At 42.9% G+C, this 21574-nt stretch overlaps 1 protein-coding gene and 1 long non-coding RNA gene across 5 annotated transcripts; one reads left to right on the top strand and one right to left on the bottom strand.

Moving 5' to 3' along the window:
• Positions 1 to 11664: 11664 nt before the first annotated feature.
• Positions 11665 to 16411, bottom strand: LOC125521648 (putative disease resistance protein RGA3). Of its 2 annotated transcripts, none has more exons than XR_007289348.1 (3): positions 16270 to 16411; positions 12266 to 16026; positions 11665 to 12168 (listed from the first exon to the last, which is right to left on the bottom strand). XR_007289348.1 is itself a non-coding variant. In XM_048686706.1 (3 exons), the coding sequence occupies exon 2, from the start codon at positions 15997 to 15999 to the stop codon at positions 12328 to 12330; it is 3672 nt and encodes a 1223-aa protein (XP_048542663.1). In that variant the 5' UTR covers positions 16000 to 16026; positions 16270 to 16411; the 3' UTR covers positions 11665 to 12168; positions 12294 to 12327. The 2 variants fall into 2 exon arrangements, 1 of the variants encoding a protein (XP_048542663.1); XM_048686706.1 differs by having other exon boundaries at positions 12294 to 16026.
• Positions 13024 to 18338, top strand: LOC125521650. Of its 3 annotated transcripts, none has more exons than XR_007289350.1 (6): positions 13024 to 13155; positions 13306 to 13361; positions 13459 to 13513; positions 16205 to 16533; positions 16663 to 17124; positions 17824 to 18338. It is a non-coding gene; the product is annotated as an uncharacterized LOC125521650 (long non-coding RNA). The 3 variants fall into 3 exon arrangements; XR_007289349.1 differs by having other exon boundaries at positions 16205 to 16543; XR_007289351.1 differs by lacking the exon at positions 13459 to 13513 and having other exon boundaries at positions 16205 to 16543.
• The last annotated feature ends 3236 nt before the right edge of the window (positions 18339 to 21574 follow it).

The raw sequence follows: 21574 nt of genomic DNA, 5'->3' as shown, positions 1-21574 counted from the left end.
AGCATCTAATTAATTAAACCATACATTGAAACTATGTAAAACATTTCAATGCGAAAACAAACGCGATCATAATCGCAACCAAGGTAACAATTGATCCAACGGCATAATGATACCAAGCCTCGTTATGAATGGCATATTTTCTAATCTTTCTAATCTTCAAGCGCATTGCATCCATCTTGATCTTGTGATCATCGACCACATCCGCAACATGCAACTCCAATATCATCTTCTCCTCCTCAATTTTTTTTATTTTTTCCTTCAAGAAATTGTTTTCTTCTTCAACTAAATTTAACCTCTCAACAATAGGGTCGGTTGGAATTTCCGGTTCAACCACTTCCTAGATAAATAAAATCTATGTCATGTTGGTCGGCATAATTGTCATAAACAATAAATGAACCAATAGTTATAAAGATAATATATACCACATCCGAATCATAGACAGGACGAGGGTCGACGGGGGCAGATACCAAAACCATCGCACTATATAAGATGCAATAATAAAAGTAAGAAAATGATACAAGTATCTATCTAAACATACAAGTAAGAATATTTTTCCTTTCAGAAAGAAGATAAGAACAAGAGGCTCACCACGGTGGTGCTGGTGATGAGATCGGCGCGGGTGATCGACGGCGGTGAAGACGGGGGCGGGGCGTGACGGACCGCTAAACCTAGACAAATATTGAGGAAAATGAAGCTTGGAGGTCGAGCTTGTAGAGGAGAAAGCTTAAGTAGTGTGGCTCGGGCATTCCATCGAACACCTTGTGTGCATAGGAGGTGAGCTAGAGCACCACCAAGCCCTCTACCCCCTCGTCCAGAAAAAACAGAGCAGTGTGCTCTGCTCTTGCGCGAGGGGGTATATATAGGCACCACCATTGGACCCGGTTGGTGGCATGAACCGGGACTAAAGGGGGGCCTTTCGTCCCAGTTCGTGCCTCTAACCGGGGCCAATGGTGGTGGGCCAAGAGCCAGGACCATTGGTCCCGGTTCGTCCCACAAACCGGGACCAAAAGATCCAGACGAACCAGGACCAATGGCCCACGTGGCCCGGCCGGCCCCCTGGGCTCACGAACCGGGTCCAATGCACCCATTGGTCCCGGTTCTACTCTGAACCGGGACTAATGGGCATACCCGGCCTGAACCTTTGCCCCCTTTTCTACTAGTGCGACTATAAGCACTAGAGCGAGCCGAAGGCGTGCCGCCATCATCAGTGCTCCCTCACCGGAGCCGTGCAAATATTGTTGTATTAGACAGCCGGGAGGTCATCGTGCCAAGGGCCTATAGGACCAGAGCACCGCTAGCAACCGCCATCGATGAAGAGAAAGATAGATCGGAATGATCCAACCTATAGACACACGATCACTGACGAAAGAAGACCCGATCAACATGGATCCATCGAAGTCAAACGCCAACCTAATCCTATGAGATTCGGCGGAGACAAACCTCCACACACACCCTCCAACGATGCTAGCTAGAAGCACCGCTAGAACGGGGGATAGACGAGGAGAACCTTATTCCATCTCCAGAGAGCCGTCGTCGTATCGTCTTTCTGAGCAGGACACAAACCTTAAGGAAACTCATAAAAACATCCAAAAACGAAGCCCTCCAGTCGGCAAAGGCTGGGATCCACCACACCTCCTGTTGGGGAACATAGGAATTCAAAAAAATTCCTACGATCACGCAAGATCTATCTAGGAGATGCATAGCAATGAGAGGGGAGAGTGTGTCCACGTACCCTCGTAGACCGAAAGCGGAAGCGTTTAGTAATGCGGTTGATGTAGTCGAACGTCTTCACAATCCAACCGACCCAAGTACCAAACGTACGGCACCTCCGTGTTCAGCACACGTTCAGCACGATGACGTCCCTCGAGCTCTTGATCCAGTAGAGGACGAGGGATAGTTTCGTCGGCACAACGGCGTGGCGATGGTGATGATAAAGTTACCGGCGCAGGGCTTCGCCTAAGCACTACGACGATATGACCAAGGTGTTAAACTGTGGAGGAGGGCACCGCACACGGCTAAGAGATTGTCTGTTGTGCTTTGGGGTGCCCCCCCCCCCCCCCCCCCGCCTCCGTATATAAAGGAGGGAGGGAGAGAAGCCGCCCCCCTAGGGGCGCGCCAAGTGTGGGGAGTCCTACTAGGACTCCCAAGTCCTAGTAGGATCCCGCTTTCATTTCCGGAGTAGGAGAGAGGGAAAGAGGGAAAGAGAGAGGGAGTAGGAAAGGGCAAGGGGGGCACCCCCCCCTCCCCTAGTCCAATTCGGACTCCATGGGGGGGGGGCGCCACCTCCCCTTGGCCTGCCTCCTCTTCTCCACTAAAGCCCACTAAGGCCCAATACTTTCCCGGGGGGTTCCGGTAACCTCCTGGTACTCCGAAAAATACCCGAATCACTTCGGAACCATTCCGGTGTCCGAATATAACCTTCCAATATATCAATCTTTACCTCTTGACCATTTCGAGACTCCTCGTCATGTCTGTGATATCATCCGGGACTCCCAACAATCTTCAGTCATCAAATCACATAACTCATAATACAAATCGTCATCGAACGTTAAGCATGCGGACGCTACGGGTTCGAGAACTATGTAGACATGACCGAGACACATCCTCGATCAATAACCAATAGCGGAACCTAGATGCTCATATTGGCTCCTACATATTCTACGAAGATCTTTATCGGTCAAACCGCATAACAACATACGTTGTTCCCTTTGTCATCGGTATGTTACTTGCCCGAGACTCGATCGTTGGTATCATCACACCTAGTTCAATCTCGTTACTAGCAAGTCTCTTTACTCGTCCCGTAATGCATCATCTCACAACTAACTAATTAGTCGCTTGCTTGCAAGGCTTATAGTGATGTGCATTACCGGGAGGGCCCAGAGATACCTCTCCGATACACGGAGTGACAAATCCTAATCTTGATCTATGCCAACTCAACAAACACCTTTGAAGACACTTGTAGAGCATCTTTATAATCACCCAGTTACGTTGTGATGTTTGACAGCACACAAGGTGTTCCTCCGGTACTCGGGAGTTGCATAATCTCATAGTCAGAGGAACATGTATAAGTCATGAAGAAAGCAATAGCAATAAAACTAAATGATTATTATGCTAAGCTAACGGATGGGTCCTGTCCATCACATCATTCTCTAATAGTGTGATCCCGTTCATCAAATGATAACACATGTCTATGGTCAAGAAACATAACCATCTTTGATTAACGAGATAGTCAAGTAGAGGCATACTAGGGACACTCTGTTTGTCTATGAATTCACATATGTACTAAGTTTCCGGTTAATACAATTCTAGCATGAATAATAAACATTTATCATGATATAAGGAAATATAAATAACAACTTTATTATTGCCTCTAGGGCATATTTCCTTCATCTCCATGGCTAGGCAAGGCGCAACCGACGGGGGGAACAGAATAACAAGCGCCGGTGGCCGACTAGGTAAAGGAGACGGACAGGTTGGTTGCGAGGGTTGAGGAAACGAGATCTACTGCGATGCGTGTAAGGATCCTAACCACATATATTCAACATGATTGATGTTGTACCATTATAATACGTATTCCCCATTGCAAAGAATGGTCATTTACCTAGTAGATACCATATAAGGTTTGAGGTTTAAAATACAAGTTTACGAGAAATGAAATAAAGGAATTATTTACCAGGTGTATGACATAAAAGGAATTGTTTAGCCGGCATACTGACATAAAAGGAACTGTTTACCAGGCGTACACGTAAGTCATAAATAAAAACCCTTTGAGGTTATTTAAAACTTTTTTTACAAAAACTTAAGAAAAAAATATTAACCAAGCGTACGTGTAATACGCTACAAGAATAAAATTTCAATATCCATTTGAGGTTGCTAGATGTGCAGACCGCATAGGTTAGGGTGGATGTGCTTACTTTTTAGCACGCCTCCTAAACAGCCTCGTGCGCTTATGAATTGGGGTGGTTACATTAAGCTAAGCCATGTGGGACTAAAATTTACTTCTCTGTCGCTTGTTCGTTCCGTTCACATGCCGCCTACGTGCATGTTCGTTCGGCTCTCTTGAAAAGCCACAAGCCTTACCATGACATAATGGCCCATACGTCAGTCAAGGCCCACACCTTTGTTTTCAGCAGGGCACAACTCTGATCCGTCTACACATATCTGTCTCTATCCAATGCAAGCTGTGGCCTGTGTGTGACCAGAAGTACGTTTGGAATTTCAAATCCGGCTTACATGGATCGAGTTTGTGATGATTAGTTGTGGACAACAGATGAATGGATCTGCTTAGTCTGCACTCTGTAGTAGTCGTGGTGGTAGGATGCTTCATCATGTCATGCTCTCAAAGATTCCAACTCAAGGAAGGAGCAGACACAAGATCAGACTGTTGTTGCCACTAATTGTTATGCAGATTATATGAATTGGGTCCATCTAATCACCGTACGAGGTTGCTGTTGAGCGGAAGAAAAATTCTTTTTTTTTGCGGGCGAATAAAAATTCTTTGCTTTGGAAATAATAAAAATTCAGGCTGAAACGAAGATTTTGTTGAACACCACTCTAATTATCTACACACACAAAAGAAGGTGCAATTATAAAGGCCATGGAATCCGTGCTTTCAGGTCTAATTATTCCCATGTTATCCAGCCTTGAAACAACCCATGTCCTCGTAGGAGCCCCACAAGGTGCAAAAAGCATACAAAGGCACACTCCAATATTTATTTTTATCATTTAAAACATATAAAATGATTAATGATGCATGAATTAGAAAGGTATAGATATGCTAAGTACTAAAGTTTTCCTAGAGAGGTAGTGCTGGACTGTTTACTTATGTAGAAAAAACACGTCAATCAATTCTATTTCTAAGTTTTAGTAACGAAAACATCGACGTGATAAAAACATATTCCTAAACTGCGAATTCAGAACCTAGGGATGAAAAAAAGGATTGAGCATATGACACTTCCATATATGTTCACTTCTCAAGCCACGTCAGTATAAGCTCTTTTGTCATGCAAATACATTACTCAGCGAGAGTACATTATAAATTTTGGTAATTGATTTCACATTACATAGATTGATGGCATCATATTTCTATCTCGATATTTCTGAAAATAACTTAGCAATCACACAACATTCTGATTTTACAGTGAATGATCGTTTGGATGCAACCCACGTTGTATGCAAGAAATCTTGCACATGAAGTTCAAGTCAAAGAAAATGTTATGCTTTCACTCACAAAATCATTTGATTTTGTGTCATGTGTCGTATGAAAAGTTCAGCCTTGTAAGACCATTGTTGTACACATACATTGGAATCAGGAGTAGTTCATAAGAAACTATTTTCCCAGAGTGAGTTTTTCTTCACAGAGGTATAAGTATCCAGCTATATTATAACAAATGAACTGCAGGTCATTTGAACTTCCACTAAATCAGAATCTTAAATTCCGAATATTTGTTGTTGTCATGGGCTCGTGGCCGAGAGAACATTTTTGCAGTTCAAACAATCCCATCGGAAAGTTGGCACATTGTTTACTTCAATTTCCCAAGAACACTATCAACCTAATCTGCATAGAGCAGTGCTATACACACGACATTTCTCGGACGAATTTTGCACGGTGTAGCAGATTGAACAGTCGGTGAGGTGGACTGAAAGTGCAGCGACCGGTGGAAGTTGGAGTAAATTGCATAAAACCACCACTTTGAGGGCTAGGTTTGCGAAAAACACTAGGATACAGATTCGCTGCAGACAGCACCACATCTAGCGTAATTCTTTTGCAACAACCACTGATCGGTTGATCGGGCTGTGTTAAGTGAGTTTATGACAGCTGGGGCCCGTTTTTCGCCTACGTGGCACTCCAGGCCGTCCCGACAGCCGGCAGACGGCGTTAGACGACGCGTTAGGTCTCGTCTTTAGTCATCCACGCATTCATCTCTGTTTCCCCATTCTTCTTCCCCCCCCCCTCGCTCCCGCCGCCGTCACCCCCTCCCCCTCGCTCCCGCCGCCGCCGCCCCCTCCCCCTCGCTCCCGCCGCCGTCGCCCCCTCCCCCTCGCTCCTGCCGCCGTCGCCCCCTTGCCCCTCGCACTGCAGAGATGCGTAGCCCGGTGAAAGGTGGAGTTGCTAGTGGCGGCGCTCCGCCCGGCAGCGGAGGAGGACCCGCAGTGGATCCAGGCGAGCTTTGCGGGAGCTCGAACCCTAGCAAGCCGACGGAGGAATCAGAGGAGGAGGACCCGCAGTATTCGATGGAATACCGGGCGGCGAGAGCATTCGCCGCGGCGGTGAAGGCCAATCCGACGGGAAGCCAACACATCGGGTCATCCTACGGCGGCGTATAGTGAGATCCACTTTTCTTTGCTCTTCCCCTTCCCGTTCTCCATTCAATGAGTACTCCCATTCAATTCTGTTGCTAGTGTACTCTATGGTTAGGGTTCATATTGCTCTATCCTATCAGATGGAGTAGATGTTGTGGATTTGTTGTCATGTGCTCTAGGGTTGACATAATTTAGATTAGTTCAGATTCTATGATTTGTTTGTCCTGTGCCCTAGGGTTGACATTTTTAGATTAGTTGACAAATAAGCTGATTTAGTTGATTTTATAAACGAGCAGCAAAGTTATCCTGGTATAGTATATGATTATCATATTATTAACTTAGAAAAATGCATGTTTGTGCTTTGTTATTCGGTTTATTTTAGGTACACTGTTAATTGGAGTGAAGTTAGACATTTGGTTAGGTTCACTGTTAAATGAGTTATCCTGTTATCTGCTTTATAAGTGACAAAGGATTGTATTAGTGCACTGACATGAGTTGTTTCATTAGTGTTATTCAGTTATAATTAAGCACTTATACTGCTATGTATTTTATATTATTTGCAGTCTGGATGATGAGGTTTGGGAATTGAGGATGCATTTCCATGACAGAGACAATATTGAGAGATCTATGATGATGTCAGACATAACATTTTACAACCTAGTAGCACTGATAGAAACAGAAGGTTATGGATTTAAAGATTACATGTACTATGTCAGGGATCCTGGGCTAGGTATAGAAGGAATGGAAGAAATAGATGATGATGACAAGCTTAAGGAAATTCTAGACAACATAGCATTGCAAAATCATGAATGGATCTGCTTAGTCTGCACTGACGCTTTATCATGTCATGCTCTCAAAGATTCCAACACAAGGAAGGAGGAGACACAATATTAGACTGTTGTTGCCACTAATCGTTATGCAGATTATATGAATTGGATCCATCAATCACCGTACGAGGTTGCTGTTGTGCGGAACAAAAATTCTTATTTTTTCGTGGGGGAATAAATTTCTTTGCTTTGGAAATAGAAATTCGGGCCGAAAGGAAGATATTATTTTATTGAACACCACTCTAATTATCTACACATACAAAAGAAGGTACGATTATAAAGGCCATGGAATCTGTGCTTTCAGGTTTAATTATTCCCATGTTATCCAGCCTTGCAACAACCCATGCACTTGTAGGAGCTCCGCAAGATGCAAAAAGCATACAAAGGCACAGTCAAATAATTTTTTTATCATTTAAAACATATAAAATGATTAATGATGCATGAATTAGAAAGGTATAGATATTTTTTTTTATTTTGAAAAGGACGATTACCCCAGCCTCTGCATCTGCATTTGGGCGATGCATGCAGCCATTTTATTAATTATTCATAAGGACCTTACAAAGTAGTACATCAGGTAGTCTGAAGCCACCATCCTAGCAACAACTGTCGCTGCTCCTATCCACCTGATGAAAGGGTGCCGATAGTCCGAGCCTAATACCAAATAGATATCGCACCAAAGCCTAACTTCTAAATCTGGAGGCCCCAACCGAGCCACATACTGAGTTTGGGGTACAAACCGGTCCGACGCACTCTCATGTGTCGTCGCCGCCATCTTCAACCAATCCATCTTCAGAGCAGAAACTAACGCATCGACCTTGCCAGGCCTCTCTGCCATCGACGCCACCATGACGCCAGACAGCGTCCTCCTCCTGCACGAGTCCATCTCCGCGCATCGGACGCCGAGTCTCCACTGCGCCACGCCGCCGAGATCCGCCGCCATCGATGAGTAAGATGAAGCACCGCTCCACCAAAGAAGCCGTCCACTGGTCCCTCGAGCCCGTGTACACCTCAAAAAATGACGCCCCCAAGAGGGAAACGACACCAAAGCGCCGTCGTCATCCGATCTACTGACAAGAAAGGTACAGATATGCTAATACTAAAGTTTTTCTTTCTCAAAAAACGTTTTCCTAGAGAGGTAATGCTGCACTATTTATTTATGTAGGAAAAACACGTCAATCAATTCTATTTCTAAGTTTTAGTAACAAAAACATTGACGTGATAAAAAAACATATTCCTAAACTGTGAATTCAGAACCTAGGGATGAAAAAAAGGATTGAACATATGAAACTTCCAAACATTTTCACTTCTCAAGCCACGTCAATATTGAGAGTGCATTATAAATCTTGGTAATTTTTCGATAAAGTGGCAATGGATATCACATTACTAGATTGATGGCATCATATTTCTATCCCAACTTTTTTAAAATAACTTAGCAATCGAATATACTCACAACATTCTGCTTTTACAATGAACGATCGCTCAGATGTTATTTTTTTAGTCGCAAAATCATTTGAGCTTGTGTCATGTGTCGTACGAAAAGTTTAGCCTGGTAAGACCATTGTTGTACACCAACACTGGAATCAGGAGTGGTTCATAAGGAACTATTTTCCCAGAGTGGGTTCTTCATCACAGGTATAAATGATCCAGCTATATTCTAACAAATGAACTGCAGGTCATTTGAACTGCCACTAAATCAGAATCTTAATTCAAAATATTTGTTTTTGTCATGGCCGAGAGAACATTTTTGAAGTTCAAACAATCCCATTGGACAGCTGGCACATTGTTTACTTCAAATTTCCAAGAGCACTATCAAGCTAATCCGCATAGAGTAGCGTTATACAGACGATATTTTTCGGACGAATTTTGCATGGTGTAGTAGACCAAACCATCGGTGAGGTGGACTGAAAGTGCAGCGACCAGTGGATGTTGCATCGTGCGAATTTTGTACAAGGAATCACCGTGTGTGTGTGTAGTATTTTCGATCCGCATAACTAGCTTATGTTCTTTTTGCGGGAAAGACTTTTGATCTATTCATATTCAATCATGATAGTACAACGAAAATCAAAAATAATAAAAATTACATCCAGATCCGTAGACTACCTAGCAACGACTACAAACACTGAATTGAGCCGAAGGCACGCCGCTGTCATCACCCCTATCTCTCCGGAGCCTGTCAAAACTTGTTGTAATAGACAGTCAGGAATTCATTGTGCTAAGACCCCATAGAACCAACGCACCAGAACAGCAACCGGTGTCGATAAAGAGTATCATAGATCAGAAGGATCCAACTAGAAGACACATGAACATAGACGAAGGATGGCCAAATTAGAGCAAATCCACCAAAGACAGATCCGCTGGAGACACACCTCCACACACACACCAACGATGCTAAACGCACCACTGAAATGGGGGCTAGGCGGGGAGACCTTTATTTCATCTTCAGGGACTCATGTATGTAATACTTCTTCTGGCTTTTGAAAAATGAAATGCTATTAATATTGACAGGAAAGTAAATATATTGAAGGTCTGGAAGTGTTTCTTATATTATAATCCCTCCGTCTCGAAATAAGTGTTCCAACCTATAATTTTATACTAGAGCGAGTATAAAGTTAAGGCATTTATTTTGGGACGGAGGGCTAGTTAAGACTTACAAATAGAGTAGACCTTAAAAAATACTTGCAAAAAGTTATTTCTTAGGCACATAATGCTAACCATTTTTTGTGACGTATTCCAAAGGGAAATGCCCCTTGGTTCATGGGTGTATATATGGGAATTTTTTTGCAAAAGAAGACAAAAAATTATAGATTTTTTTAATAAACTTGACTTTTTTTTGCACTAGTATATATATTTTCGCAAAGGAAAAACTTCCATTGGCTTCTGGGCAAAAAAATATATTTCTATATACAAGTTACTTTTCACACCTATTTGACCTTAAATTTTTAACTTTTTTCCCTGAAGTCAACAGGAGTTTATTCTTTGTGGATTGTTTTTTGCAAGTACAATAGAAGTTCAACTTTATTTATTTTTCAAAATCATTTATTTTTATTTTTAATTACTATCTTCTTGCATATAGGGTGTATATACACCCAAGAATCAAACGTTCATATCCGTAAACCAAATGGAAGGACAATAGTTTTTTTTTCTGCAAAAATGGGTAAACGCTACAAGTAAAGACCCAGCCCAGCCCACCTCTCCTCTGCTGGTGTCCATTGGGCCTCTGCCCACGGCGTCCATCCATCATCCATCTTTCTAGCTCCACCGTGGAACCACCGCCGCCCACCCCACCCCACCCTCACGGCGTGCGCTCTGGTGGGTAGGACGGCCGTTGCCCCCCTAGGTCTCGCCGCGCACTGCAGCAAAATGGGGGGCGGACGGGAGTAGCGAAGCTTCCTCTTACAGCCCATTCACTACAGCTGCTTCCTTCCTATCCTTCATGCCGCGGAGGCTTTCAGAAATCCGGACCTGCAGGTACATGGAGCCATCGCGTGAGCAATCCATGTTATCTTCCGCCGAATCTGATGCACCCAACCATTTCTTTCGTGGCTTGCTTCAGATTAACCAGCAGTGTCGATGTCGTTTAAGCGATTTCAGTATTTATTACTATTTATTTATGCAGGAAACCAGAGCACTAATGAGGCTCAGTTGATTTCCCTCCAGCAATTTGATTATATGGCTGTGGTTACAAGTTTTGGTTACCTGAAACACCGAGTCGTTCATGGTCTTTACGGATGTGCAGTATCAGACGGTGGCATCAGAATTCGTGTTCCTCTGGAGCCCCAGCCATTGTCTTGAAAGCCCAGTCAAAAGCTTAACACTAAAGCAGTTACAGGAGACGAAGCAACAACATTCAGAACTCCCCGCACATACGCATCTCAGTTATAGTCAGGCTTCGACCCACCCTCTGCTGCATCTTCTTGTCTCCTTGAGCGCAGAGATTTGACGAGGAATTGAGCAGAGGCACCTCATCACACAGGCTCAGGTCCGGCTCGACAAGATGCTCGCCGACGCATACATAGACATAGCCACGCTTCGATGATCCAGGACATAATCAGTGTGTTTGCATTCCAGTGAACACTTCCAATCAGGCAGGCAGGCAGGCAGGAATTACTGACGCTATCATTGATTCCACGGAATGGTGAATTTGGTGATGATTAGTTGTGGACAACAGATGAATAAATCTGCTCTAGTCTGTAGCAGCAGCATCAGTACTAGGATACTTCATGTTAGGGTCTCAAAGGTGGGGCAGACAGGAATTCACATTATTGGTGCCATTAATTGCTTTGTTAAGTTCATCTGCCTGGATAGAAGACTTGTTGTTACAGCACAGACCCATTATCTACACAGAAAAAACTGCAATGATGACACATAGATTGGACCCGGAAGCAGTTCAAAAGAATCTACGTGACGGAAGGCAAAAATAAATTCTTTGCAATGACTAATGTTTTGTGGCAAGAAAAGAAGCCCTTTGTTTGGCATGGAAATTGGGTATGCGCCATGTGGTTATAGAACATGGCAGGAGCTACTACTACTTCCCAGGGATAACTATCAAGCCAAGCCGCACAATTTTACTTGGGATTAACTTACATTGGTAGAAACATAGTATTGGACTATTGGTGTCACACCTGCTTTTGCTGTACAGATTAAAGCAACCATGTAAGAAATACTACTACTATCTGCTTCTTCTTTTTGATAAAAATGAAATACTACTCCTTCGGGCCTCCGCAAAGAGAGAGAAGTAATGACAATTGGGCCCGCTAATCCCATTCCAGGGGGCTTCCAACCCACCGACACCAACTCTCTGCTTCTGCTAGTTGGTCCATCGGGACCTCGGATGCTGCCCACTGCGTAGGGCAGCCAAATCTCGCCCCCTCTCCTACACGCCGCCGCCGTTCCAGGCGTGCGCTCTGCCAAGCAGTACGGCGGCTGCATCAAGCCGCGGAACCTTCCTCTCTTCCCATCTGCGCCCTGCCGAGATGGACGGCGGATCGACCATTGTCTCCTTCATGGTGTGGAGGTTTTCGGAGATTCCCACCTGCAGCTGCAGGTACATCGATTCATCACGTTAGCATCCCATGTTATTACAGAATTTGATTTGAGAAACATTTGTTTAGATAGAACGGAGATTCATTATTTACCATGGGACTCACGCGTATGCTGACTTACTTCGCAGCTCTTCTGGATTTTCATGACGCCGTCATCACAAAATATATTTACTTGGGACAGAGGAGAGCAAGTGGAAATACTCCCCACCTTCTCTGCATCGTCTTCCCAACCTGGGGCAATCATCTATCTTTAATTCTTCGAGGGCTGGCAACCGCTCCAGGAGACCATGCGGCAATACCTCCAAAGCTGGACAACCCAAAATCAACAATTTCCTAAGAGAAGTGAGGCCACACATCCCATTAGAGAGAGCTTTCAGGCCACTGCAGCCAGACACATCGAGACTCTTCAGCTTGGTCAGATTTCCGAGGTTCCAAGGCAGCTTGGCTAGACTTTTGCAGCCCCGAATCATCAAATGCTCTAAGGAGAGCGGAAGGGTCTCCTCATCAGACGATGAAGTGTTCCCCTCCAGGTTGTCACAATGATAGATCCACAGAACACGGAGGTGTTCCAAGCACCGGAGCTCCTCTGATGGCCAGCGGACAAGATCGCTGCATCCAATAAACCTCAGTTGTTCCACGAACTGAAAGCATTTCCAAATTATAAGGTGTAAACTGGACAATCCGGAGCTTCTGACCAAGCTGTTGGGCCCTTCTAGAGTCAGACGCTTAAGTTTTTCAAGAGGTCTTTGACTTTGGCCTTGCTGGGTGTTTAGAGGCAACATGGGTATGTCTTCCGGAGACCAAAGAGTTAAGCTGGCGAGAAATGGCCAGGAGCCTAAACGGATGCTCATAAAAACTGAACCGACTGCAGTACTGTGAACCCCAACTATTCTCAAGTTGCTAACAACGGGGATCACTGGAATGCTTGCAAGCTTGGGGCAATTTTTGATCTCTAGCTCTTCAAGCACCGGGAATGTTAGCAGGTTATCACTACGCTCTCCCACACTATTTTCTGCCCATATCTCCAGGCTTCCTAACTCGATTAATCTCATCTTCTTCAACCTAGGGAAAATTTGCATAGGGGTAATGCATCCTCTGGCTTTGACATCAAGGTTATTACATAATGTTTTCAGGTTATCCATCTTCTCCAAGCACAAAATCTCCAGAGAGACCGATGACCATACGACAGGTATACTCTCGCATCTTGGGCAGTCGGACATTTCAAGTTCTTCCAAACAGTTAAACATCTGAGGCTCTCCTACACTATTTTCTGCCCATTTCTCCAGGCTTTGTAATTCAATCAACCTCATCTTCTTCAACCTTGGGAAAATTTGCAGAGGGGTAATGCATCCTCCAGCTTCCACATCAATGTTATTACATAATGTTGTCAGGTTATCCATTTTCTGTAAGACCAAAATTTCTAGAGAGACCGAGAGCCATATTAAAGGGATACTCTTGCATTTTGGGCAATCAGATATTTCAAGTTCTCTCAAGCAGTCAAACATCTGAGGCTTTCTCATCCATTGTGATATTTCTAGGCCATGATATCCACGTATCTCCAGTTTTTGGATATTACTATGAGGTTCTAAACACTGAAGCACTTCTTCCACGTCTCTAGGCTCATCATCTATTTCTTGGTCCCAAGAGAACAACAACTCACTTAGATTTTTCTTCTGACCTAGATTGGCTTTTTTTGCATTTCTCCCACTCTTTATCTTGCTCAAATTGAACAGTTCCAACCTATTGCTAAGGTGTTGCAAATCTTTGAGCTGCTCTATCCCAAGGCCATCTCCAGTACCCACAACAAATGTTGTTAATATGTGAAGGTTGTTCAGTAGACCAAAGTTTGGAAACATGCTTTCAAGACGATCACAACCAGAAAGATGAAGATGGATGAGCTTTCTCAGTCTTGCCATGTCTTCTGGTAACTGCTGCAACTTCCTGCAATCTATCAGCCTCAATGTTTGCAAGTTATACAACACGCATATTGAATTTGGCAATGCAGCAATGTTAGACCCAGAGAGGTCAAGATACCGTAAATGTTTTGCATTTATAGCCTTGCAAATGACAATTGAAGAAGGTGAGCAATGCAATGCTCTTAATGATGTCGATACTTGCAGCAACTCTTCAAAATCCTTGTGTGATTCTGTAGGAGCTAACAAAGTGCGGAGGTTTGTTCTGCCTTTGCCCAACCCACTGATTTGTTCCAATTCAGCCTTTGACATTTGCATGTGACAAACATCTTTTAACAATGATTTCTTCTGAGTCAGTTCTTCTATACTTGCACATTCATCTGTGACATCTTTTGCTAGATCATGCATTAAATCATGCATTTTACAGTTAATAGTCACATATCCTTTTACACCATAATAGTGTGTGCACTCCTGCTTATCTTGGAGGAAGGACCTCCAAACCAACTCATTGAAAATGAATTCTCCTCTTAGTGTCAAATCCTTTGTTCCCTTCTCTTGAATAAAACCATTTGCCATCCATAGTTGGATCAACCTATCCTTGTCTATCACATAGTCCTTGGGGAAAACTGCTAAAAATGTAAAACATTGCTTCATTTCAGATGACAGGTGTTTGTAGCTCAACTTTAATATAGACATGATCTCATCTTTGCCTCTAACTCTATCCCCAATATCATTTTCTTCGATCGCCTTCCATTCTTGTACTTGTTGATATGAACTTAGCAATCCACCCATTGTCTTGAGAGCAAGAGGCAGCCCCCCGCATTTGTTGACAATACGTCTGCCAATGCTGACCAACTCTGCTTGCTCCTGCTCTACACCGTTGCTATATGCTTTCTGTGCAAACAATTCCCATGAATCTTGTTCACTCAAACATGCTAGCTTATGGGGTCGAAGGGTCTGCATTATAGAGGCCACTTTCTGGCTTCGAGTTGTGACAATAATTACGCTTCCTGGTCCACCAACAGAACACAAAAGAGGCTTCAGGACATCCTCCCAGTTCCTCTCATCTTCATTCCACACATCATCAAGCACGAGCATAAACCTTTTTTGGCCAATGACTTGCTCAAGTTTCTTTTGCAACATCTCAATCGTGTCAGGCATGTCACATCTTCCACTTACAGCCAACTCAATGATGGATTTCAAGAGAGCAATGAAATCAAAGTTGTCGGACACACAGTGCCACATCTTCAACTCGAAATGTTGCTGGACCCCTTGGTCATTATAGACCATCTTAGCAAGAGTCGTCTTGCCAAGACCTCCCATCCCAATGATGGGCAGCACCTGCACTCTCCGCTGATCCTGCTGGTCCAGCAGTAACTTCACCACCACCTCCTTATCATCATCTCTTCCAAAGATCTGGGTAGTCTCGTCCAGTTTTGAGTGCGTCTGCCGCCAAGGATGTTGCCGCTCCTCCCTACGGACAGAACTCTCCAAGCCAAACGTGTTCATCTCCTTAACCAACTTATTGATCTTCTTGAGGACGTTCTTGAGTTTCCTGCTCATTTCAAAGCGGAAGAGCAGCGGGCTGTGGCGCGTGATGTAGCTGAGCACCTTTCGGGTAGTAGACTTGCCAATCTTAGACTGGCGGCGCAGCGCCTCGTACTGGAAGTCGTCGAGCACGTCGTCGGCCTGGTAGGCGACGGACTTGAGCTCCTTCATCCAGCTCTTGACATAGGGATTTGTCTCGCTCATCTCCTCAGCGTTGGCCAGCTTGCACTCGACGGCTAGTAGACACCGCTCGAGCGCTTGGCGGTCGTCGTCGAGGCCACACATGCGGGTCACCGTCTCGACGAGTGCGTCTGTGGCCTTCCCAGCCACGCCGCGCACTAGAGGGAGAAGCAGCGACTCTGCCATGATCTTGCAGATCGGATGAATAGGAAACTGCAGGATATGAAAGAACAGAACAGCTATTAAGCACTGAAAGAACACGAACAACCTTGTAAGCCTCCTATGGAGGAAACACTATGCTCCTAGCTACAAAGCATGGCTTAGCTTAGCTTGTGTAGCTCTTGTATATACATTTTGATATGTATACATAAAAATTTCATGGTCTGTACAGCTAAAAACAGAAGATGAACAACCGATGAAGAGCAAAACAGGGCAAGGATTGAGGAGAGGATTCACCTTAACAACACCCAAATTCGATCTTTGGTGAAAGAGCAACGATACTGCTGCTCGTTCGTCGCCAGCCCTGTGCAGATCTCTCACGCTTCAGGGCTGCTTGGTTTGATAATGGGAGGTTGCTGGAGAGAGGATGCAAGCAAATGGAGCTAGGATGAAGGGATCCAAGATCTGAGATGTATATTTACTGGTACCTACCGGTGGCCCCTCAATTATATGGAGACAATCATGGTGTGCGTCCCCCTGTGGAGAGAACTACTGATGCATGTACCTACGGGTGCCCCCCCTCCCCCACCCCCCCCCTCATTTATTTGCATCTGTACGCCATTACTACCTCAGTATCATATTTTGGTTAATTTGCTTTATAACTTTTTTTTCTGTTGGCCACTGCTCCAGGACAAATTGAAAACCAGAAATCGCACAGCCAGGAAGGAATTTTCTGTGTGGAATGTATCACCTATGTTATTGCAAGAGAAATTCTAAAGAGGCGCTCCTGCATTAATTCTTTTCATGACACAGCAGCCCAAGTGAAAACTCTGTTGTCTACCTCCAGAGCTTACATCACCAAACAAATATCGGTTTTATCGACGGCTGCGGTTGAAGGAGAGTGGACGATGGCAAATGGAGATAAGATCAAGGAATCCAAGATTTGAGCTGTATGTTCAGTTACTACAGATGATTCCAATCAAAAAATGTGGACAGCGCACCACTTTCCAACTTGTTGATAGGACAATAATTGAAGAGAGAAGCATGCCATGCATGCATCTGCCGTGAAGACTTTTCTCAATTGTGTCACTAATGGTTCTGCAGGAATAGGCAAGACACTGTTTTCGAGCTGGCACATTACGTGTGGACCTGGTAATTGATCCGTATCATTTTTTTTTGCTATATAACTTGATCTATTTCATACTTCATTTTTTTCTGTTGGATGCTGCTCCAGGACAAATTGAACACCAGAGTTCTCATAACTAGGAAGAACTTATGTGTGGGAATGTTATTACCTTTGTTATGCAAAAAAAAAAAACATGATAGAGGCGTTTCAGCATCAATTCTTTTCATGCCCCATCTCCACCTGAGATTTATTTTGAGCACACTAAGTACTACCTCTAGAGTTTAGAGCACCAAACAAATATCACTTTAAGGTTGTTGGAGCACATAAGTAAAATAACATTATAAAGGGGTGTAAGATAAATCATCTGCAGCGCAAAAATAGAGCTGGAGTAAAACTAAAGATGGATTGTGTAAGGTTGTCAATTCGCCAAGGTAGAGCCTGCAATGCTACCAATTTAAAAATGAAAACAGAAAATTATTTGATTTGTTGTGGAATGTCGCTTGCTGTGCTTTTGGTTTTAAATGTAAACCAAAAAAGTGTCTACCATTTGTTTGGGGTTTGGATTAAGAACTTTGGGAGTAGTGAACTTCAGCTGGTTACGGTGGGAGTTCCAGCGCTACTGTGGTCGATTTGGAGGATGAGAAATGATGCTTATTTTCGTGATATCCTTCCACACACAGCCCAGTTTCTGTAACTAACTTGGGTCTGCTTGCTCTGTTTTGCAGGTAAAGGGGTCAAATCGAACAAGGATAAATTGGGGAGCCGGATTGCCCATGCGCTTATCTAGTGAAGTTTTCCGGGCACCGAGAGCAGATCGAAGATTGAGATGTGATGGCTTGTTGTTGCTGGCTGGATGGGTGCTCTGCTGCTGCTGCTGTTACCTAGCTGTTGCTGCCTGCTGAATTGATAAGCCAAGTTTATCTGAACCTCGAGAGTAGGATTTCCAGCGGAGAGCAGACTGAAGATTGATGTGCTTGTTTGGCTGTGCTTTGCATTTTGTAATTGGCCGAGTTCTAGTAGAGTATTGTTGATCTTTTTATATATTGAAATTAGGGGTAAATATCTCATCCTCTGTTTCAGTCAATTGCTGGAGAATATTGCTGTGACATCAGCTGACTGGAATTCTCCCTGTGCAAACAGCATGCAGATATTAGTTAGCTGAATTCTGTAACCTTTTTTTTCCTCCAAAAAAAAACTCTGTAACCTTATTGAGGGTTTTATAGGCATTCCTCTGCAACTACACAATGAGGTACTGTGTAGATCAAATTTACTGTGTAGATCAAATTTACAGTGATCAAATTTACGGTGTTCGTGATACAGTGGTATTGTCATCGCTATCCCATGCTTGTAGCAAGGACAGGACGGTTTTACTCACCATGCTGCCAACGCCGATTCTCAAAAGGTAGAAACAGTAAGCATAGCTCGTACAAAACAGCTAGTAGGCGGATGGGATCCCAATTTACGATTTTTAGAAGTAGCAAATTTGATTTTCACCGGTTAAGCAAATATTTCTTCAAAGAATCATGAGATACCATTGTATCGTATTTCTTCAAAGAATCTACGTTTCCTTCAATTTCACCATGTTGTGAATCTTCGTTGCCTAGAATGAGAAATGAAAGTAAATGTTATTCAATACACGAAGCACATCAGTATGATTTCCCTACAAGTCCATAGAATCATGAGATGGCCACTTGGTATCTATTTCACAGGATAAAGGAACATAAAACCATTGGATACATCTTAGTGCAAGATCATACTCATTGTCCAAACATTATTGTACTTCTAGTCTACACCCTATGTCTTGCAGAAGGACTAATAGTCACAACCAACAATTTTTAAAATCTCATTGTCCAACAAATTTTCAAAAATCACAAACAATGTTTGAATTTGTGAATATTTTTTAAAATCACGAAAAAAATCAAATTCGTGAACTTTTTTTTGAAATTCTTAAACATTTCTAAATTTTAATATTTTCTGAATTCTTTATTTTACTGAAATTCTTGAACATTTTTCAAATTCATGGACACCTTTTGAATCGACGAACATTTTCTCAACTCTTTGGGAACAATTTTTTATATTCGCAAACATTTGTTTAATCAGCGACATTTTTTGCTGAATATTCATCAAATTTGTGAACACTTAAAAAACCGAATATTTCTTTAATGTGGAAATATTTTGAAAACTCATGAACATTTTCTAAAATTTGAAACTTTTTTTTGAAATCCAGGGACAATTTAAAATTTGTGAACAATTAGAAAACAGAACATTTTTCAAAATCATGAAAAAATTGATGCACTGAAATCTAATTAAATAAGAAAAAAAGAAAGAAAATAGACACAAAAAAGAGAAAGAGAAGAACGAAAAAGGGCCACCCCGCCTAAGCACATGGGCAGGCCCAAGAGCACACGCGTCGAGAGCGGGCGGTGCGCCGTTCGACGACGCACGCCTCGCTAGACACTAAAATTGAGGTACCCCATGTTTTTGCTATGGGAGCCAAACATGGTTTTAGTTTGTTACACGGTTATATGATTTGATGGAAAACTATTTTTGCTAAAACAACGCAACCAAACAAGCCCTTCGATCTTGTTGATAGACGGTTGAGATGGTTTGGATGTACTTCATCTAGTTCATTTTATTGGGTAGTCTTTGTTACTTGAAAATGATCTAAGGTTTCATCTTTTAGTTTTTCCTCACCACACCCTTTGTCCAACCTTCCATGTACGTCCATCACCCTTCCACTGATTAGTTTTTCAGGCATTCGCTATCCCACCAATCCAATTAAACTGTTTTTTAGCTACCATTCTAAATAAACTGAATTTTATCTTTCAAATCAAATAAATTTTGGTATATTTGGAAATGCCTTGATGGAAAGGAATCAATCATGCTCAGTCTCTAATAAATCTCTAAAGATCTATATTTGGTAATGCCACACATATTACAAAATGGAATATCCTCCTTGCTTTCATTCATCCATCCATCCATCCATCCATCCAACTTTAGTTCTGCTATATACTACGATATATGCATGCACAATAAATCTTACATTATGTTTGCAAAAGTAGGCATATACATTATGTTTGCAAAATTAGGCATATCAAAGCAGTATCTTCAGCACACCACATATCACATATCTCCATATGTGTAATTTTCTATATATTTTTAGTTCTGATGTCAAATTTGTCAAGAATTTCAACCTGATGCATATTTTGGTGCACTATCTATAAGTTGGTTTGGTGCTTGTTTGTTCTTGCTGCAATGGCTGCGACATACCTTGGGTTTGCGAGAGTGTTGGGGATTATGTGAGGGAATGTGCCATTAACAGTGGTGGGGAGCATGAACTGGGAAGAAGAAGATCGAAGAAGAGTGATTTAAAAGTAAAAAAAAAAAGAAGCCAACTATGTTACATAAGAATCCTAACCACATATATTCAACATGATTGATGTTGAACCACTAGAATATCTATTCCCCGTTGCAACACATGATCATTTACGTAGTAGATACAAAACAAATGCTTGAGGTTATTTAAAAGGGGCGTGCAACGCGTCTGCTGGCTAAAAGATCGGCTAGGTGGTGAGCCGCCAATTCTGTTGCAACCGAGATTTTGTTGCAAAATTGTCCATGAGGATGGACACGTTTAAGGGAAGGAGGCGGACGCGGCTGCTGCGATCCACGAGGTGATGGTAAGCGTTTCTCTATTTAAAATAGTACTAGTTTACGAGGTGTACTAACATAAAATGAATTATTTATCAGGTGTACGAGATAAAAGGAATTATTTAGTAGTTGTACACGTAAGCCATACAAAAAAATGTTTAAGGTTTTTTTAATAATTTACGAAACATAAAAAAGAAAAAAATTACCAGGCATACGTGTCATATGCTACAAGAATTCAATTTCAATATCCAGTTAGGGTTGCTAGATGTGCAGACCGCACAGGTTGATGTGGATGTGCTCTCTTTTTGGCATGCTCTCTAAACAGCCTGGCGCGCTTATGAATAGGGGTGCTTGCCTTAAGCTAAGCCATGTGGGACTAAAAATTGCTTCTCTGTCGCTTGTTCGTTCGGTTCAGCCACGCACGGCGTTCGTGTGTCCTTCTCTTAAAAAGCTATACTAGTAGTACAATAGATAGGCAGCCCGAAATAATGGCCCATACGTGAGTCATGGCCCACACCTCACAGCTCGATCCGTTTATCTTATGGATACGTATACCGAAATCATTAATTAAGGAGTACTCGTTGCAAAGAACACTCCACTTTCCCAGGTCGCGACAAGTGGCGCACATGCAGCGCGCCACTTGTCGCAACCTGAGAGTTTTCTCTTTTTTCGTAGAGTCGTTTATTCAAAACGTTTTATCTCTTAAACCGTGTGTCCAAATCTCGAACCGTTTTCACCATTGGATTCCTCGCGTCGAGATCTTCAAAACTAGATCCCATGTTGATAGGTTTTGACGAATTTTTTTACGAAAAAAACCGGATGAAA

The sequence above is a fragment of the Triticum urartu genome, chromosome 7 (genome assembly GCF_003073215.2).
Source record: "Triticum urartu cultivar G1812 chromosome 7, Tu2.1, whole genome shotgun sequence".
Lineage (NCBI taxonomy): Eukaryota > Viridiplantae > Streptophyta > Magnoliopsida > Poales > Poaceae > Triticum > Triticum urartu.
This window is presented reverse-complemented; position numbering and strand designations above follow the sequence as displayed.